We start from the raw sequence: 21114 nt of genomic DNA on the forward strand, positions 1-21114 counted from the left end.
GTGAGAACATTCAGGCAACACTAAATCACTCTGCGATCAATGGGCCAAATGGCCAGTGACCAGTCAACAAAAAAGCAGCAAAAGAGGTGAGAAAAGGTAGGTTCTCACTTCACCAGGGATGAAAATCCACCCCATAGACCGCGGGAGGGAGGGGACGGCGCATTTGGCACATCCTAAAAGGGAAGCATAAAATGGAGAGGAAAGAGGGACAAAACCCAGTCAACACGCAGTAATAGTACTTAGCTTAAATGGTCCTTTTCACCCAGAGTAGTACTCACGCCCACGGCGCCCGTCTCCTGCAAGTACGCCTATTCAGCCCTCGGGACCGGGTCTCGTCGATCCGGATTCGGAGAGTGTGAGCGGTTTTATGAGCCTCCGGTAAGGAAACCCGCGTTCGCGCTTCCGGGAAGGGAAGCGCGCGTACTGCGCATGCGTGAAGACTGCAACAGAGGACTAGACCGAGAACCTCATCCGGTAGAGGATACTCACTTCCGGAACGGAGGCGCTGTATAGACGCGCATGCGTGCCTGCTCGGCTCTGCTGGCTGAGGCAATTGAACTCGGTTACAATGTTTATTATGCGCATGCGCCGAAGTTGTGGGCCAATGCGGGGAGAAGTAAACAAAGTGGAATTAGTTGTGGTGCGCATGGGGAGTACCCATAGAGTTAGAATAAGGCAAAAATGGCCCATGGGTTAGAATTACAGTAACAAAGGGGATTTACAAGATAGCCCATATGAAATGAGTTAGATATTAATTTTATAGGTCTAGCTTATATTAGTTGGATAATTGTAGGACACAGTCACCACAGACAGAGGGAGTTATTCGGAACAGATACGAGTCAGGGGATTATGGCATTATTTCAGGACAGAGCCCCAAGGTATATCGTCATTGAGGCCATTAATATGGGTGCCCAGGCGGTATACCCAACGTTGTTCCTTTTCAAACAGTCTCTCAGAGATGTTGGTGCCCCCAAGGATTTGTTCAATCACAGTCCATTTGAGATCGTTGGTGGTGTGATTGGTTTGGAGAAAGTGATCACTCATTCTTGTCGTCGCTTTTTTGGACCTAATGTTGCTTCTATGCTCACATATCCGTTGCTTAATTTTTCTGGTTGTCATGCCCACATACCGAAGTGAGCATGGACATGTGACAAGGTACACAACATTTACGGAATTGCAATTAGTATGTGCTTTTTGCCACCAAGTTTTCCCGGGTTCAAGAGTCAAGGATTTTGTAGGGGCTGTCAGGTGACAGACAGAACAGTTTGAGCAGGGGAAGTGGCCTGTCACTTTGGGTAGGTTCCATGCATCAGTGACACTCCTCACAGGGGTTGCGGGTAGTTCTTTGGGTCTGGTGTGGACCAAAGCATCTTTGAGGCTGTGCCCTTTCTTAAAAGAAAACAGTGGTTTCTGCCAATCCTTCTTGCTGCTTGTGATAATTTTCCAATTTTTGTTTATTGATTTCTTCATTTGATTGGATAATGCACTGTACGTGGTTACACAAGTTAAGGGGACTTCCGTTGTTGTTTTTATGATGGGTTCTAAGAGGGCTTCCCGTGGTTGGTTCCGTGCACGTTTAAAACCTTTGTTTAGCAGGTGACTAGGGTAACCTCTTTGTGCCAGCTTGGTTGTTAGATCAGTTGATTGACGTTTAAAATCAACTATATTGCTGCAGTTCCGGCGGATACGTAAATATTGTCCGTACGGGAGATTCTCCCTTAACGGGCGAGGGTGAAAGCTAGAGAACTGTAACAAGTTATTTTTGGCTGTGGCTTTGTAGTGGGTCTTGGTAGTCAAGGTTGTTCCACTATTTGTGATTACCACATCAAGAAACACCACCTCCGTTGTGCTCACTGTATGGGTAAATTTCAAGTACCTGTTGAGGGTGTTAATCCAGCAGAGGAATTCCATTAGTCGTTCCATGCTGCCCTTCCAAATGAGCAGCACGTCATCAATGTACCGTTTCCAGTACGAAATGTTTCTGCCGAACGGGTTGTTGATAGACTGTATGTTTTTAGCCTCGAAGTCTGCAACATACAACCCCGCTATGCTCGGAGCAAATGTACTGCCCATCGAGGTACCAGAGCATTGCAGGAATAGCCGTCCTTGGTAAGCGAAGAAGTTTTCCTTGAGTGCGATTGTAGCGCATTCTGTTATAAATTCTCTGGGGGTATTGTATTCCCAAGTGGTAGAGTTCAGAGCAGCCTTTAATACCATGATTGTCTCATCTTGCGGGATACTGGTATAAAGGCTCTCAATGTCTAAAGTGGCCAAGATGATAGTATCTGGCTCAAAAGTGATGGTCTGCAGTTGATGTAACAGGCTTTTTGTGTCCTTGAGGTATGTCGGTGTATTTTGAACAATTGGTTTCAAGAACTGGTCACAGAAGGTGGACAAGGGTTCTAGTATAGACCCAATTCCTGACACAATCGGGCGTCCAGGGGGCGGCAATTTGTTTTTATGAGTCTTCGGGAGTGTATAAAAGTAAGGAATAATTTTCTTACTTATCGAGAGGAAGTCTGCTTCATTTTTAGATATATGTTCCCTCGATTCGGCTTCCTTAACCAAATCGGTAATGCGGTTCTGGAGTTCCGGAGAAGGATCTTCGGTAAGTGGAAGGTAATTGTTGGTGTCATTTAGTAATTCCTCACAAACTCTCTCATAGTCCGTCGTATTTTGAATTACGATGCCGCCGCCTTTATCGGCAGGTTTTATGGTAATTGCGTTGTTGTTTTTTAGTTTTTCCAGTGCCCGATACTCCTCGGCACTGAAATTACCGTAGTTCTGTGGTTCAGGGCTTGTTTCTAAATCCAGAAACACTGCTTGTTCGAAAGCTGTGATGGCAGCTGGGTACAGTGTGAGGTGGGGGTACAAATGTTGATTTTGATCTTAGGCCAGTGTCTCCTTTCCGCGTTTCTGCGTTAGGATCCTCTTTCCCTTCAAAAAAGGCTTTCAGTTTTAATTTGCGGAAAAAGTCAGTGAGTTCGCAATGTAGCTTAAATTTATCGGGGCGGGCTGTAGGTACAAAGCCCAGCCCTTTCTCTAATACTCGCTGTTCCACAGGTGTTAGTTGGATATCCGACAAGTTGGTAATTAGACTTGTTGGTTGCTTGTCCCTGGTTGCGGTGTCTGGCTCCTGGTGCGGTTCCCGACAGCGTCGTCTGTTTGCCAAGAGACTTGGTTGGAGGTTCTCTTGTTCTTCCCTCTTCCTCTGCGGCCCCGTTCTAAAAAAGGCTGTTGGTATTGATTTTGGGGAGGTGGGTGATGCCACCCTGGGTTCCAACCCATCATTGGAAATTGTGGGTGTGGAAAGGGGAATGGTGGGGGCCCATATCCAGCATGTGGTGCCATTGCCCAACTTGGTGCTTGGTTATGATTCTGGTATCTCTGATTGCCTCTATGGCCCCTGTTTCCTCGTCTCCCTCCTCGTTTGAATGAGCCTGAACTGGATCCACTGCTATTCGAGGAACTGTCATCTGTTAAATCTGATTCACTCAAGCCCTTTGCTGTTGCTGTGTACTCAGGGTCAGCGTAAGGGTAAATTTTGTTGAATTCAAATTTTTTAAGGTCTTTCTGGACGCCCGATTGTGTCAGGAATTGGGTCTATACTAGAACCCTTGTCCACCTTCTGTGACCAGTTCTTGAAACCAATTGTTCAAAATACACCGACATACCTCAAGGACACAAAAAGCCTGTTACATCAACTGCAGACCATCACTTTTGTGCCAGATACTATCATCTTGGCCACTTTAGACATTGAGAGCCTTTATACCAGTATCCCGCAAGATGAGACAATCATGGTATTAAAGGCTGCTCTGAACTCTACCACTTGGGAATACAATACCCCCAGAGAATTTATAACAGAATGCGCTACAATCGCACTCAAGGAAAACTTCTTCGCTTACCAAGGACGGCTATTCCTGCAATGCTCTGGTACCTCGATGGGCAGTACATTTGCTCCGAGCATAGCGGGGTTGTATGTTGCAGACTTCGAGGCTAAAAACATACAGTCTATCAACAACCCGTTCGGCAGAAACATTTCGTACTGGAAACGGTACATTGATGACGTGCTGCTCATTTGGAAGGGCAGCATGGAACGACTAATGGAATTCCTCTGCTGGATTAACACCCTCAACAGGTACTTGAAATTTACCCATACAGTGAGCACAACGGAGGTGGTGTTTCTTGATGTGGTAATCACAAATAGTGGAACAACCTTGACTACCAAGACCCACTACAAAGCCACAGCCAAAAATAACTTGTTACAGTTCTCTAGCTTTCACCCTCGCCCGTTAAGGGAGAATCTCCCGTACGGACAATATTTACGTATCCGCCGGAACTGCAGCAATATAGTTGATTTTAAACGTCAATCAACTGATCTAACAACCAAGCTGGCACAAAGAGGTTACCCTAGTCACCTGCTAAACAAAGGTTTTAAACGTGCACGGAACCAACCACGGGAAGCCCTCTTAGAACCCATCATAAAAACAACAACGGAAGTCCCCTTAACTTGTGTAACCACGTACAGTGCATTATCCAATCAAATGAAGAAATCAATAAACAAAAATTGGAAAATTATCACAAGCAGCAAGAAGGATTGGCAGAAACCACTGTTTTCTTTTAAGAAAGGGCACAGCCTCAAAGATGCTTTGGTCCACACCAGACCCAAAGAACTACCCGCAACCCCTGTGAGGAGTGTCACTGATGCATGGAACCTACCCAAAGTGACAGGCCACTTCCCCTGCTCAAACTGTTCTGTCTGTCACCTGACAGCCCCTACAAAATCCTTGACTCTTGAACCCGGGAAAACTTGGTGGCAAAAAGCACATACTAATTGCAATTCCGTAAATGTTGTGTACCTTGTCACATGTCCATGCTCACTTCGGTATGTGGGCATGACAACCAGAAAAATTAAGCAACGGATATGTGAGCATAGAAGCAACATTAGGTGCAAAAAAGCGACGACAAGAATGAGTGATCACTTTCTCCAAACCAATCACACCACCAACGATCTCAAATGGACTGTGATTGAACAAATCCTTGGGGGCACCAACATCTCTGAGAGACTGTTTGAAAAGGAACAACGTTGGGTATACCGCCTGGGCACCCATATTAATGGCCTCAATGACGATATACCTTGGGGCTCTGTCCTGAAATAATGCCATAATCCCCTGACTCGTATCTGTTCCGAATAACTCCCTCTGTCTGTGGTGACTGTGTCCTACAATTATCCAACTAATATAAGCTAGACCTATAAAATTAATATCTAACTCATTTCATATGGGCTATCTTGTAAATCCCCTTTGTTACTGTAATTCTAACCCATGGGCCATTTTTGCCTTATTCTAACTCTATGGGTACTCCCCATGCGCACCACAACTAATTCCACTTTGTTTACTTCTCCCCGCATTGGCCCACAACTTCGGCGCATGCGCATAATAAACATTGTAACCAAGTTCAATTGCCTCAGCCAGCAGAGCCGAGCAGGCACGCATGCGCGTCTATACAGCGCCTCCGTTCCGGAAGTGAGTATCCTCTACCGGATGAGGTTCTCGGTCTAGTCCTCTGTTGCAGTCTTCACGCATGCGCAGTACGCGCGCTTCCCTTCCCGGAAGCGCGAACGCGGGTTTCCTTACCGGAGGCTCATAAAACCGCTCACACTCTCCGAATCCGGATCGACGAGACCCGGTCCCGAGGGCTGAATAGGCGTACCTGCAGGAGACGGGCGCCGTGGGCGTGAGTACTACTCTGGGTGAAAAGGACCATTTAAGCTAAGTACTATTACTGCGTGTTGACTGGGTTTTGTCCCTCTTTCCTCTCCATTTTATGCTTCCCTTTTAGGATGTGCCAAATGCGCCGTCCCCTCCCTCCCGCGGTCTATGGGGTGGATTTTCATCCCTGGTGAAGTGAGAACCTACCTTTTCTCACCTCTTTTGCTGCTTTTTTGTTGACTGGTCACTGGCCATTTGGCCCATTGATCGCAGAGTGATTTAGTGTTGCCTGAATGTTCTCACTGCCATTCGCCTCCTTTTTCACCTATCTAACCCCCCCCTGTGCACTCACACCGCTAGATTCTGCAACTTGGCAATCTACCATGAGAGTGTCACTGAATAAACTATACTACCTATCGTTTAGTCTCAGCCACAGGCAGAGCCACGCACCTCTGCTATTATGTATGAGTTGTGCACCCTGGCACCTTGAGCACAAGTAATTAGCTTGAATCGGCTAAATCTATCGACAAAATATTCTAATTGTTTGTTTGTCTTGTTTTGTTTGTCTGTTTTTAATCCCCGCAGGTGCTTTTAATTTTTTGTCTCTAAATTTTAGAGACAGGAGGTGTGTGCGTCCTACCTTCGGGTGGTGAAGCCCGCCCCCCTTGTTTTTGCACTTCACAGACTTTTTAACTTTCAAGTCCTCTGGTTGGGTGGGCCTTAGAGTGCCCATACCGCCGAGGTTTACACTCTAGGTCCTGACGAATGCCAGGTTAATTATACCACACCGGCTGAAACATGTTCATGTTGACCATTCACGTTGTCACTTAATGTTAGTGGGAGTAGACCATTCAATTAGTTGGCCCTACTCACCATCACATTTTTTAACTTTGTCCTTGATGATCTTTGATTAAATTAATTTTTTGATACATACAAGGCAATTTTAAGTCACCACTTCACACTATCCACGTAATTTTTCACATAGCCCTCCCACCCTCACAAGACCAGCTCCGCAGTAATTCTGGCGTCGCAGCACACCGGGGTGGCATTCGGTCACACCCGGTGGGGCCCGATGATGAAGCAAGTCACCGACCAGGTCGGTGAGTGAGGGCTTTCCTAACAAACTAAATGGGCTTTGTTGGTTCCTTGTGCTCTGTGCTTTTTTCCACCTCAAACAGAATAGGAACACTCTTTTGTTGTTGATGTGTATTACCAATAACATCAAACAATCTCTTTTCCGTGTACCTACATAAATTATTACAGTTCCCATGACCCTTTGTAAAATGTTGCACAATTACCGACAAGTGACTTAATTGAATTACTTTTATATCATCATCTAAAGCTCCTTACTATTATATACACTAAGCGCGATAGATTGGTGTTGACACACGAAATAAACATACTTTGTCCCATGAATAGAAGTAAATAACTACATATCCCATGATTCCCTGGGACGGGTCGCGGCATTATGCGTACATCATCATTTGGCGCCATAACATAGGACTTAGTCTCCAGCCTGTGGCGCTTCCGGTACCTCCCCGAGACGGCTCAGAGGGACGCCCGGAGTACCGACGGCCAGGTGAGCCCAGGATAATAACCATATCCCATTGCGCTTTAAAATCACGATTGTAGGTCTAGCAACACGAAGGTCCAATGGACAAATAAGAAGGGTGCTGCCTGACGAGTGCTGTGAATTTTTAGGGTGGAGGCAACCATTACTGATAGAAAAGCTCCCGCCTCGTTTAATAACATCAGCCCCTTATCTTAATCGGAGTAAAGCTCCCGATACGTTTAACAACATTAGCCCCTGATTCAAAACGGTCGGAATGGACGGCTTAAATAACGCTGTGTTTGCCGATTCTAAGACTGTATGAAGACCGGGGTCTCTTACACACAAGTAGATGTGGGGCGAGATCAGATAATATTAAGAGTAGCCTCTCTCTTAAACTTGATGGCCGATACGAAAATACAATCAGCTTTACACCAGTTAAATGGCCACTGAAGTCACACTAGTTAAAGCGGTAGGCCCTCTAGACGAGATGATCCTTGTAGTACCTCGGTTAGTATGTCTAATAGACAGAAATATTTAGGACACCACCCATAACTTCTAAGGACTAGTTGACGTAGGTGTGCTGACAGTGATTGCGGATGTGTAGCATGTGGCTACGAGTGTACTTACCTAATGCTCTTTGATTGGAAACCTTTTTTGTTTCTCTAACAGAGCGGTGCTCCATTTACCTGCGCCATAGCCAGGTGGGGTGGAGTTGTGCTCTCCTGCCAAATAGGTAAGCGAGAAGCTAGTATTTGCACGATATATGGGTGTTTAATTAATTATACACCAGGGGTGATACAATGAATGCTGTAGAGTCACCCTGTTTGGTAATGAGTTAGTAACATTTGCCAACCGAATGCTAAATAATTTTTGTTTATACTCGGTTTGTCTCTTTATGTATCTGACTACATCCATCCTGTTTCTCTACAAGGAGGGAGAATGGAATCAAATGAAGCATTCAGGTGATACCTATTTAAAAAAAATTCTCTACACCTTTTTTTTGAGCAGTAGCGGTCCTTTTGGTCCTGACGAATGCAACAGACTCCTACTTGGGTCTATGTAATTGCAGAAACATGTTGACCTCACACAATACAAAGTGGATATTTGTTTAACCTACTTTGACTATCGCACTGATTTTATTGCTTTGGAAACAGAGAGATACTAATTAAACACATTTGTCTCTCTTTTCTCCAATTTGAACTATTTTCACTTCTTTTCATATTTTTACACGTTTCACGCACTGCTATATAGTTACCTCCACTAGCCCAGACATTACTAGCTCACTGGGATATCACTTTATCACTCCTACGGATAGGAGCTACTATGTTTCCAGTGAGTAGGATCCCAGATGATGAAAAGGGCGGTATCGGTCGTAATACTGAGGGGTACCTTTCACATATGGAAAGTATCCTGTTAGTTTAGTGTCACATCCTCCTTAGTGTCACATCCTCCTTAGTCAGTTACATTTCCAGTCAATAGAGTGTTCTTGTTGACCCACCGCTATTTTTTGTTTGCTGTGAATATTGTACTTGGGGGGTAATAGCTGTGCAGGGTCGGTAAACATCCCCTTGGACCCTCTTTCTCTCTGTTTTGTCTATAGGCATCTAGCAGTTGCCTTTGCCTGAACAATTGGCAGAATACTTCCAAAGAACACTTCTGCATCATTAAACAACTGGTACTCTTGAGGAAAATCTTCCAAGTTGTAGTGCCATAATACTCTTCTCCTTCGGCGGTGATGTAACAAAGATGTTTGATGGCTCATGGGGTGTTCATGAAGTGTTGACAGAGTAACTACAGGAATTACCAAAACAGGGGCGTGCAAGGTGACCATGGTACATAAGCAAATTCAGTGTGGTGGTAGCTTAACGTACAGTACTTCTCCACCCTGCCAATAATAGTCCATGAAGCTGGAGGTGCCCCCCTGCATGTCAGTGTTATCTATTGTGGCACTGCAGGTGATATTCCTGCCTACCTTAACGGTGCAGTTTCATCTGAAACATAAAGAAACAGATGTTAATCTCATGACTGTCTGAGGACTTACTGTACTACCAATCCAGGTGTAACGCACAGCATTATCATCCCTTATACACGCATACTTTTTTACAGCATGCTGACTAGTATCAATACTGTTCCATAAAGACATGACCCTGCATGAAAATTTGATATCAGAATGCCATTGATCATGGGCATAAACTGATCCAGTAACTCTAAATCCTGGCCTAAGAACACAATCTAGGGGTAAAACATTTACTTAATAACTATTACACTCAGTGGGCGGACGTGTTGCTCCAAATAACCCTAAACCTAAGACCATTTGAATCCATTTTTGCAGTGTTAGGACGACCTGTTTTCTTTATTTGTGCTGTTTCATCCTTTGTTTTATCTGAAAGGATGAACAAAACGTTTGTTCAAGAGTCATGTTTTGTGGCATTCACTAGAAACTGTAATACTCTAACATATGTTAGCTTCATTCAGGCCTTAATCCTACACAGGTAGAGATGCAAAAGACATAGAGCAGTGCTTGGGGTACTTATTTAGTTGAATGTATCCTATCTGATCCTATGGCATGAGGAATTAAAGAGCAAATGAAACATGATTCAATAGTACTTTTTGAACCTATGTCTGACATGTGCTGATCCCTTATCTAATAATTTGATATGAATACTGTGGGACACAGCATGAGTAGAGAGTTGTCTCTGAGCATCCTCTAGCCTCCCATAAATGTCTCTTATGTGGTGCAGCATCTTCCTGCAACTCTTGAAGATATAAATGTGCTGTTACAGTATAATGCGGTGTGACATTAGCTATGGTAGTGTCAGATTCAGACTCCAACAACAAAACACCAAAACAGGGACATGTTGTAAACCTGATGGTACAGGTGGGCATGTGCGCCTAGCCGCATCTTTAGCTGCCTAATCTGCTTTTGCATTTCCCCGTGACACAAAATCATGTCCATTTGTATGTGCTGCACATTTCACAACTGCCACTGGTAATGGAAGTGCATCTACTAAAGCCTTTTAAAGATGTCTGTGCATAACAAGACCCCCGTCTGACTTAAGGAAGCCTCTCCTGCTCTATCTCATAATGCTAGAATGTACAGTAGTAGTTACGTAAGCCAAATCTGAATAGATTGGGATAATTTGTCCTGTTCCTAGCTAAAGAGCTGCTATCAGCTCTGCTGCTTGTGCAGAAGCAGAATAATGTGCTGGTAGTGTTAGCTTCTCTATGCTGAGTGTGTCTTAAGGATCATGCTGTTGTGCTCTGACTACTGCTGCACCTGTATGTCTTATCCCTGTTTCCTGGTCAACAGTAGAATAACAGTCACCATTATATACAATGCTACCTGTAATAGGATCGTCTGTTGCTTGACCAGATTCATTAGTAAGATACATTGCATAGTCATGCGCATCATCCTCAGAGTCTAATTTAGGATGAGCAAAGAATATTGCAGGGTTCCCTGTATGACACTTCACAACCTTCAAAAATAGTGGTGGTAGTATCACTGTATATACTAACACTCTCTGTGTAGTTAGGGTAGCCTTAGCCTTCTGTATGACTGCAGACCTCATGCTCTGCATAAGGTATCAAAGGTGCTCCCTTAACAATGGGGGTGTTCTTCTGCACTTCAGAGGCTGCAGTTGCAAGAGCTTGCTCACAAGGATAATGTCCTCTCATTACTGAATCCAACTATTGACTAAAATATGCAGAAGGTTTGCGTCCTACTAGGGTGTGTTACTGCGTAAGGACAGCTGTCATCACTTGACCATTGCAATGACAAAAGAGAAAAAACTCCTTAGTGTAGTCAGCAGTCTCCAAAACTGGGGCATTTGTTTTCTCAGTCTTTGATTCTTGGAACGTCTCACTCTTCTCTGGTGTTCACTTTATCTTATCATTTCTGTCTTTTGCCTGTTTATTAGAAGCCAGCGAAGGCACTATTAATGGGCTGTAATCAAAGACCCATTGTCTCACTAGTTACAGAGACCAAAAAACGTTTTCATTCCCTTAACAGTTTCTGGCTCAGTCATTTGACATACAGATGCTACTCTCTCAGGAGTTACTAGTGTACGAGAATCTCTACAGTAATTGTCCCGAATAATGGACCTCCTCCTAGCAATATTGAACTTTGTCTCTCCCTACCTTGTATCCTTTCTGTGCAACAGTAACAAAATGAGATATAGTATCTTTCCAACACTGTTGTTCTGTAGGACTGCAAACTAATATGTCCTCAACATACTACAACAATGTACTGTATCACACTGAAAGTGTGACAGGTCAATTTTCACCACAATGTCAAAAATGCTAGGGGGGTTCACAATACCCTTGAGGCAAACGAGAATACAAATACTGAATCCCGCAATAGGAGAACGCTGTCAAATACTGGCGGTCTAGATGGAGAGGGATGCTAAAAAAAAGGCATTCTTGATATCTTTAACAGAGAAATATTAAGCATTCTGAGAAGTAATTGTCAAAATGATGCAAGGGTCGGGAACAATTGGAAATTCTGCTACTACTGCATCATTCAGGGGTGCAGGCTTTAAACCATAAGCCAGGTTTTACCCTTAGATTTCTTGATCAGATAAATTGGGGTGTTACAAGGAGATACTCCAGGGTAAATCACTCCTTGTTCTAGCAACGTCTGTATAGTAGGGGCGATGCCCTCATCTGCTTCTTTAGAAAAAAGTTGCTGTCTCACCCTAGGTAGAATAGCACTTTCCGCTGTCTCACCCTAGGTAGAATAGGACTTTCCTTTTGGATAATTCTGAATGGAATAGCAGTATGAATAACGCCTACATCATGAGGACCCATAGTCCACAAGGTGTCTGGTACTTACAAAGATCTGCATCCCTGCCTGAATGAAAAGTTCTGCCTGGTATGGGCGTCTTTACTTCCAATACTGTCCTTAACAGTATGCCGTCCTGAAAGACTACAACTATTTTCTTAGAATCCTCATCAAACAGTTGATCATCCAATATTTCCCTAGCCAATTTACCTGGCTCAATGAATATAACACATGCCCACAGGACATGGTTATGAACGCTGGTTGTCAGTTTCAGTTGACCTGTCTGCATGAGATGAGGCCTCCTGGGGGGGAGGGGGTGTAAGTAACCAGTTCTGGTTGTAACTGGCGCAGCAATCCAGCAATACTGCTGGAGTACAGTCTGGATCCTGCGACTTTTAGAAAGTTAAATTTTTTGTATATATTTGGCTGGAAGATATTCGGTGCCTAAATTGGAATAGAGGGTGTTCTCTTGAGGGTAATGGATCCCAATTGTCAAGCTTCCTCCAGGTAGCACCTTAGGCTCTTTTGCTGTAGAGGCCAGGAGGCGTTCGGTGGTACAAATAGGCCCAATTATTTGAGAGGTTTGTGAGTTGTTTCTTCCTTGCAGTCCTGCTGAAAATGGCCCACTCTGACCTCATTGGCGACGTAGGCCCGGGAGGCTGCCTCACACAAGCCCTAAAGGGGCCTCGAATAAAGGAGGCACTTGATGGAGGGTGCTTGGCTACTAGCTCGTGTGTGCCCGTGCTCTTTTTGTGTCAACTGTTTGGCTTTGGCTTAAATGCCAGTGTGCTGGTATGCCACTTTACTAAAGTGCTGATATGGTCTTTTTTTTTTTTATTGTAGTTTTATGGTGATAAGTGGGATGCTGTTGTGACCAGTACTTTGACGTCCTATGACTTGCTTAGCATCACTCTTCGCAAAGTGCAGGCTCTGGGCATAGAGCAATTTTATCTCATTTAATACACCAGTTTGCTCCCAGTGTCAGGTGCCAAGTCATTGAATTAAATAGAGCTCCAAGACTGTATTCAGTCCTGTGCTTTCACTTTTGACTGAGCAGCTGGCGCTCTAGCAGCAGACACGGGCGGCCGCCTCTAATGGTGGATGCAACGGTAATCCTCCCATAGTGCAGATGCCCTAATGGCGCCTTGTGCTGCTTGGGAGCCGTGCACTCACCTTGTGTCTTCCCGCTTGCTTCTCTGGCTCTCCTTGATTCTGACAATAAGTCCTCATGCTGCTCCGTGCAGCTGTCTCGCTTGCTATGAAGCAGAGGTGGGACAAGTAAAAAGATTCTGGGCTGATGGTTGCGGGCAGGGCCGGGCTGAAGTCAGGAGGGCAATGCAATTCGGAAGGTGCAGCAAAGAGCTTCCAGCTCTCACACCTCCTCAGACTCTCCCGGTTCTCCTCAGCCACAACTGCTCACCCTCTGCTGCTCACCGTCGCTGCCTCTGCCACTGGGCTCTGTGGAGTTTGTCATGTCTGGCTCACAGTGACAAAGAATGAAGAAATCGAAGAATGTCTCACAGAGATTCTTGGCAAAGTGGAATTATACCTGAACAAAAACATGTGAATTCAGAAAATTCTTCAAGCTGCAAAACCACTACTGTTGGTAAGTAACCATTTTGTTTTGCTGTGATAGCCATTACAGGATGCCAGGCACATGAAGCCTGCACCCTGAAAAAAGTGATGGGGGTGGTGACAAGGTGGCTGTAGTAGTGTCCCCTGTACCCATGGAGCATGTGGGTTTCTCACTGGTTTAGCAGATCCAAATTCTGATTTTAAGTTAAAACGATGGAGAAGATATCTCTGCGCAAGTAGCCATATCAAAAACCATGTACAGTATACATGGTGGACCCTTAGGCTTGGCGCAAGGTTGGCTTTAGACAGAACCTCTGTCCAGAGCCCTGAGTGCCTGGCCAAAGCCCATGTGCATTTGGTTTGCTGGCATCAGACATGGCCACAGTCCATGTCACCAGAGAATGCTGTGCACTGCTATAGGCGGGCGTAGGGGGGCCTGCTCCTAGAGCCTACTCCGAATTGTTACACAGAATTGCTGCACACATCAGTTATACAGAGCAGCAGAGTTAGGGTGCATGGGAGTTTGGGCATCCTGTCTACCGCCAGCCTCAGTTGTGCAAGGCCATAAATAGCCTCCCAAGTGTAACACTCATGGTCTGTATACCAATAAATAACAGGGCATACCATTAAAAAGCACATATCTGAAGAAACTAATCATAATGTATCCATAATGACATAGTTAATCATTTCATTGTAATATCACCTGTGATGTTGTCAGTGACATTTCTTATGCCAATTGATATGTTATAAGCATTTGCAGGCATGTTAGTTTGTTCAGCTGACCATAATTGGCCATTTTCAGTGTGTTTTCAATTCTTTCTAGTAACAATAACTTAAATATGTACACATGTCTCCTTTAAGCAGCAGAAGAGTCAGGAGTGTACCAGTACTGTTTTAATTATTACAGTGGGTACTTGTCCCTATTTTAGTTACTGTTTTGTCATTGCAAGGCAATAGTAATGGAGGAATGTGTGCCATTAACACGTATATAAAGTCCTTGTTTGTCTTGACTACAAAGTTTATACCTCGGATTTAAAAAATATGCCTTAATCTGTCATGTATAGGTGCAGACAGCGAGCAACTTAAACCCGCAAAGGACTGCACACCTATTGAATATCCAAAGCCTGATGGAAAGATCAGCTTTGACCTCCTTTCCTCTGTGGCTTTGAGTGGTACAAACCACGAACATGATCAGCCTGCACATTTGACATTGAGGGATGACAGCATTCCAGTGAACAAGAACTTGGCAATATACGATGGGCCTGAACAAAGATTCTGCCCAGCAGGTATGAAAGCAGAAAATGAACTTTATTTTATTTTCCACCTGTACTTTTCTTCTTGATGTAAAGGTCCACAAAAAAGTTCTGCCTTTAAAGTGCTAACAGTTTTCTGATAGATACATCTGCCGTGTGGATTCCTCACCTTATGAATATCCCCCTTGCGTCAGCAACGTTCGGAAATTTTCTTCGTAGCACGCCGACGTGGGCGATGTCACAGGAGCACGGCATCGCGCGCGACTCCGTCTGACGTCACCGACCCCATATCAGGCCCACGCCGGCGTGATGACGTCAGTTCCCTTTTTTCCGCGTCCCCGACGCTAACGGTTTTCGGGATCTTCAGCGATACCTAGTATCTTTCTGTTTAATAATTGTCACTGTTTCTCTCTTACGACTTGGTTCTTCTCCGGAGATGTCGTCGAGGAAAACAGGCTTTAAGCCATGTAGGTCTTGTGCCCGCATGATGTCCATCACTGACCCACATAAGGATTGTTTGTGGTGTCTTGGTTCGAGTCACGACGTCAAGAACTGCGATTCCTGTTTTAAAATGAATCCAAAGGCGCTTCGAGAGCGTGAAGCAAAATTGCTTTTGGCGAAAGTGAAACAGGACTCTGGACGACATTCGAGATCGACGTCACGAAGATCGAAGTCGAAGCAAAGGTCTCGGTCGAAGTCGGGATCGGCGTCGAGATCCAGAGCGGGTTCGAGGTCTGGAGAGGAGTCGAGGTCTAAAGCGAAGTCAAAGTCCAGAGAAAGATCTAGGTCTAGATCTAAGCATAAGAGGAGGAAGCACAGTTCGAAACATCATTCGGAGAAGGAATCCTCTGACTCGAAGAGAAGGTCTCACAAACATCGTAAAGACTTTGTCTCTCCTTCGCCTGCTTTGTCAAGAGAAGGTTCTCCGGCGCCGGAGCCGGACCCGGAGCCGGTTTCCTCGGAGCATGAAGAGGAAGAAGAGGTGACTCCTCAAGAACCGGCTTCAGCGGAGACTCCTGTGAACCCAGAAGGTCAGGGTGAGGATGTGTCGGGGCGGCCTCCATTGCAACATCCGGTAGGTCCGTACCCTTCCTTTCCTGGTCCTGGACAGGATCCCTCGCATTTTCTCAATGCGATGTTTGGAGTTTATTCTAGGGCAATGTACCCCACTGGAGCGCCTGTTGGCCCCATGGGTCCATTATCGTACAATCTGGGTATTCCTCAGTCGTACGCCCCTGCTCCATTTATGCCTTTCTTGCCGGCGCCTCTATCACCATGGCTCGGTACGGCTCCACCGAGGTCTTCGACTCAGCATGCGGCTTCGCCGACTCCGGATCGACCTCGCAGTCGAGATCGAGGTACCACACCTGTTCATGACTCTCGTCCTCCTGCTCCGGCTCCTCGATCGACGTCGGAACCGGCTCCGTCGGAGTCGTTACCGGATCCGTCGACTTCGATTCGCTTGGAGTGGTCGAGGCGAAGAGCTCAGCGTCTTCTCGAACAAAAGGATGATGAAAGTTCTGATGTGGAAGAAGGCGAGCTTCCTGATCATGATGATGATTTCGATGAGCTTCGGGATGCTAGTGGTCTGGAACTCTCTCCGAGTGGGGTCTGCCTTCGACTTCTGATGCACCATCAAGGGACGTGGCACCCTATCACGTGGTTATTAGGAAGGCTGCTGACCTTCTTAGCTTAAAGCTGCCCACAGTGGAGTACAAGCCCAACATCCTCACAGAAGTCTTGCATTCTCCTTCTTCGATTGTGGAGCCTACACTGCCATTTACTGATGCCTTGACGGATCCAATTAAGGAGATTTGGAAGAGGCCGTTGTCTGCTCCTGCAGTTTCAAGGGTTATTGCAAGGCGCTATAGGGTGGCTCCTGATGACCCTGCATTTCTTTCTACGCATCCATCTCCGGAAAGTCTTGTGGTTCAGGCGGCTTGCTCTAATAGGGCTGCAGGCTCTTTCCCTCAAGTGCCAGCTGACAAAGAGTCTAAGAAATTAGATCAGTCTGCGAAGAAGACTTTCTCTTCTGGGAGCATGGCTCTTAAGTCATCAAATGCTACTTGCCTTTTAGGTAGATATGTGCACGCGCTAATGGACTCAGTGAAGCAATTGTCATCAAAACTTCCTGAGGAGGATAAGAAAAACTTTAATGAAGTGGTCTCTGACACTCAGGCTGCGGCCCGCATGGTCATTCAAAGCGGCATGGACACTGTGGATTCTGTGGCTAGAATTATGAGCTCATCCATTGCGACCAGGAGAGCCGCATGGTTAAAGTCATCTGATTTCTCAGCGGATGTGCAGTCTACATTGCTGGACTTACCCTTTGAAGGAACTGGCCTTTTTGGTAAGAAGGCTGATGTGGCCTTTGAGAGGTTTAAGGACAGCCGTGCCACTGCAAGATCTTTGGGTCTGCAGATGAGAGGGTCGACGACTAGAAAATTCAAGGGATTTGGTAAATCTTCTTTTCGTCCCTTCAAGCAGGGCCAACAACAACAACAGCAGCAGCAGCAGAACCCTCTATATAGGTCCTATAGAGGTAGACAGAGGGGTCGTGGACGTGGACGTCAAGTCTCCTCTTCCTCCTCTTCCTCCACTTCCTCCAATAATGCCCAACCCCCACCCGCATCAGCAAAGCAGCCCTAGATCCTCCATCCTGGATCATGTAGGGCCAGTAGGGGGTCGGCTTACTCACTTTCTACGAGATTGGGAATCGGTTACATCAGATCTTTGGGTTCTCAATCTCTAGAGAATGGGTATGCACTTCCTTTTCACGAGTTCCCTCCCAATTACCCTCCTTGCCAAGGTTATTGTTCGGAGGACCACCTGCTTCTCCTGCAGGAGGAAGTCCTGGCTCTGTTTCGAAAGGGTGCAATAGAGGTGGTTCCAGAGCAGGAGAGGGGTCAAGGGTGCTACTCCCGGTATTTCTTGATTCCCAAGAAGGATGGCAGGCTTCGGCCGATCCTGGATCTCAGGATTTTGAACCTCTATCTCAAACAGGAGAAGTTCAAAATGCTCACCCTTGCTCAGGTTCTTCTGGCGCTGATGGAAGACTGGATGGTGTCGATCGACTTGCAGGATGCGTATTTTCACATCCCGATCCTGAAGTCGCACAGGAAGTATCTCCGTTTTACGGTGGGATCGCAGCACTACCAGTTTGCGGTCCTCCCGTTTGGACTTACTACTGTGCCTCGAGTTTTCACCAAGGTGATGGCAGTGGTGGCTGCGCATCTCAGAAGGTCAGGGATACCTGTATTCCCTTATCTAGACGACTGGCTGATCAAAGCAGAGTCGCCGGAGATGGTGCTCCATCATCTGCAGGAGACAACTCAGTTCTTACACAGGTTGGGTTTTTCGATAAACGTACTCAAATCTCACCTGGTGCCCTCCCAGCGCAACCTGTACATAGGTGCGGTACTGGACACTTCTGTATATTCAGGAAATGATTCCTTTATTCTACAATGGAGCGGTTGTTCCGGTCCTGAAGGTCCTTCGCCTGCTCGGTCTGATGGCTTCTTGCATTCTGTTGGTCAGTCATGCACGCTGGCATATGAGGGCGCTCCAGTGGTGCCTCCGCAGGCAGTGGTATCAGCACAACGGAGATCTCAGGGAGTCAGTGAAGATCTCCAGGGAAGCTGCAGCGGATCTGTCTTGGTGGGGCGTGGAAGGCAATCTGTCGCAAGGAAAGCCTTTTCAACTGCCTCCATCTGTGGCCACAGTGATAACGGATGCATCCACTCTCGGGTGGGGTGCTCATCTGGGAGACCTGGAGGTCAAAGGTCTTTGGTCTCCGGAAGAGAGGTTGTTTCACATCAACCTTCTGGAATTGAGGGCGATACGTTTGGCGCTCAAGGCCTTCCTCCCTTCCCTTCGCGGTCGTTCGGTTCAGGTCCTAACGGACAACACGACTGCGATGTGGTACATCAACAAGCAGGGAGGGGTAGGGTCGCAGTGTCTCTGCAGAGAGGCTCTGCGTCTCTGGTCCTGGGTTCAGGACCATCAGATTTGTCTGGTGGCAAATCATCTGGCCGGAGTTCTGAACGTGCGTGCAGACAGTCTCAGTCGGCAGTTCTCTGCCGACCACGAGTGGAGGCTTCACCCGGAGGTTGTTCACGACATCTTTCAGATGTGGGGGACTCCTCGGGTGGATCTATTTGCCACTCGCGAGAATGCTCACTGCCCTTCATTCTGCAGTCTCCAGTATCCGATGCAAGGAGCACTGGGGGACGCGTTTCAGTTGAGTTGGGGAGATCAACTCCTTTACGCGTTTCCTCCCATACCTTTGATTCCTCTGGTTCTGAGGAAGATTTGTCAAGACCGGGCCCAAGTCATATTGGTTGCTCCGGATTGGCCAAGAAGGGTGTGGTATTCGGACCTACTCCACCTCTCCTCTCACCCGCCGCTCCGTCTCCCTCACAGGGCAGACCTCCTCTCTCAGATGGAGGGGCAGGTTCTACACCCCCACCTCCAGACATTACACCTTCATGCCTGGAGATTGAACGGGGCAACTTGAGTTCTTTTTCTCTCCCTCACGAGGTTGTGGATGTCATTCTCTCTGCCAGGCGTGACACCACTAAGTCCATTTACTCCTATAGGTGGACAAAATTTGTTTCTTGGTGCAGGGAGAGGGATATTGACCCTTTGAAGGCTCATTTGTCTAATATTTTACAATTTGCCCTTTATCTGGCACAGCAAGGTTTGGCTGTGGCCACGGTCAAGGGTTATCTTTCGGCCTTATCGGCGTTTCTTTGTTTGCCGGATCAGCCTTCTCTCTTTAAATCTCCGGTGGTTTTGAGATTCTTGAGGGGTCTCATGAATATGTTTCCTCCTACTCCTTTTATTGTTCCTCATTGGGATTTAAATCTTGTGCTGAGGCTTCTCTCTTTTAAAACTATCTTCCTCGTTGCAATCACCTCGGCAAGGAGGGTAAGTGAGCTTCAGGCTCTAAGTTCCAAACTTCCATTCCTGACCATTCATGCTGAAAGGATGGTTCTTAGGACCAGGGCTACTTTTCTGCCTAAGGTGGTGACTCCTTTCCATCTTGGGCAGTCCATTACCCTTCCTACCTTCTATCCTCCCCCTCACCCGTCTAAGGAGGAAGAGAGGCTGCATCGCCTGGACCCTAAGAGGGCGGTGTCTTTCTATCTGGATAGGACTAAGGACTTCCGGATGGACGACCAGCTGTTTGTTGGCTTTGCTGGCTGCAAGAAGGGCAGAGCGGTGCACAAGCGCACTCTTTCCAGGTGGATAATCCTGTGCATTAAGATCTGCTACTCCCTTGCGGGTAAGGACCCTCCTGAGGGTATTAGAGCTCATTCAACTAGAGCAAAGTCTGCAACATCTGCTTTGTCTAGGGGTGTACCTGTTGAGGATATTTGCAGGGCCGTGACTTGGGCCTCCCTCCACACTTTCGCGAAGCATTACTGCTTGGATACCGAGGTGAGGAGGGATGGCCACTTTGCGCGCTCTGTCCTCCAAGACTCCACAGGCAGATATAGTATCTACCAGAAAAAGCGTTACCGAAGGTAAGTAACTTGTTCTTATTCCTGGAGGAGGTGGTATCAAGAAGCTTTAATGGTACTCTAGTTTCCATAGATAGGAATGTGTTTTTCAGTAAATCTTTTGAACTTGGAGGAAATCTTTGGCCATCAACAAAACAAAATCTTTGAAATCCGGTTCAACTATTCATTTATATATTTTTCACCTGCAGCATGTGCTACAGTAGATCACATTTGTGCACACACTTGCCATCTAGTATCGAACTCAAAACATTGCAATTTGTTTTTCTTTCAAGCCCTGCTTTAAATTTTAAGTTAACCTGTGATACTTCCTCTGAAACCCACAATGCTACAGGACACAGATTTTACATCAATTTGTTTTATATTTCTCTATTGGGTTCGACATGTTTCAAATGCTCCATTATAGTTACGTCTTAAGAAAAATGTTCACCTCTCGAGTACTGGAGAGCCGAACTGAAGCCATGGCATGGAGCACACTGAATGACATCGGATCTCACTAAAGAGCTTGGGCCAGGTCATATGAGAATGACTCATTTAGTGGGAAACTAAGGAGAACACTACTTTTTAGGTTTCGCCTGGCGTCCGCTGCACAGCAGCGTTCGCGCAGGCGAAAACTTTTGAGAAGCAGTCTGGGGCTTTGTCCCGCCTCTGTTCCATTGGCTAGCTCCATAAATGGAGGCTAGCCATTGGAACAGAGATGCGTCACTCATTCCCCGAGCAG

At 46.2% G+C, this 21114-nt stretch overlaps 1 protein-coding gene across 1 annotated transcript in view; it reads left to right on the top strand.

Annotated features, from left to right (window-relative positions):
• Positions 1–21114, top strand: part of ETFDH (electron transfer flavoprotein dehydrogenase) — a 412507-nt gene that overhangs the window by 358999 nt on the left and 32394 nt on the right. Inside the window, exon 12 of the mRNA XM_086962357.1 lies at positions 14683–14904. Coding sequence (XP_086818483.1) covers positions 14683–14904 — 222 coding nt within the window. The remainder of the gene's footprint in view (positions 1–14682; positions 14905–21114) is intronic.

The sequence above is a fragment of the Lissotriton vulgaris genome, chromosome 3_1, assembly GCF_964263255.1.
Source record: "Lissotriton vulgaris chromosome 3_1, aLisVul1.2, whole genome shotgun sequence".
NCBI classification, from domain to species: Eukaryota; Metazoa; Chordata; class Amphibia; order Caudata; family Salamandridae; genus Lissotriton; species Lissotriton vulgaris.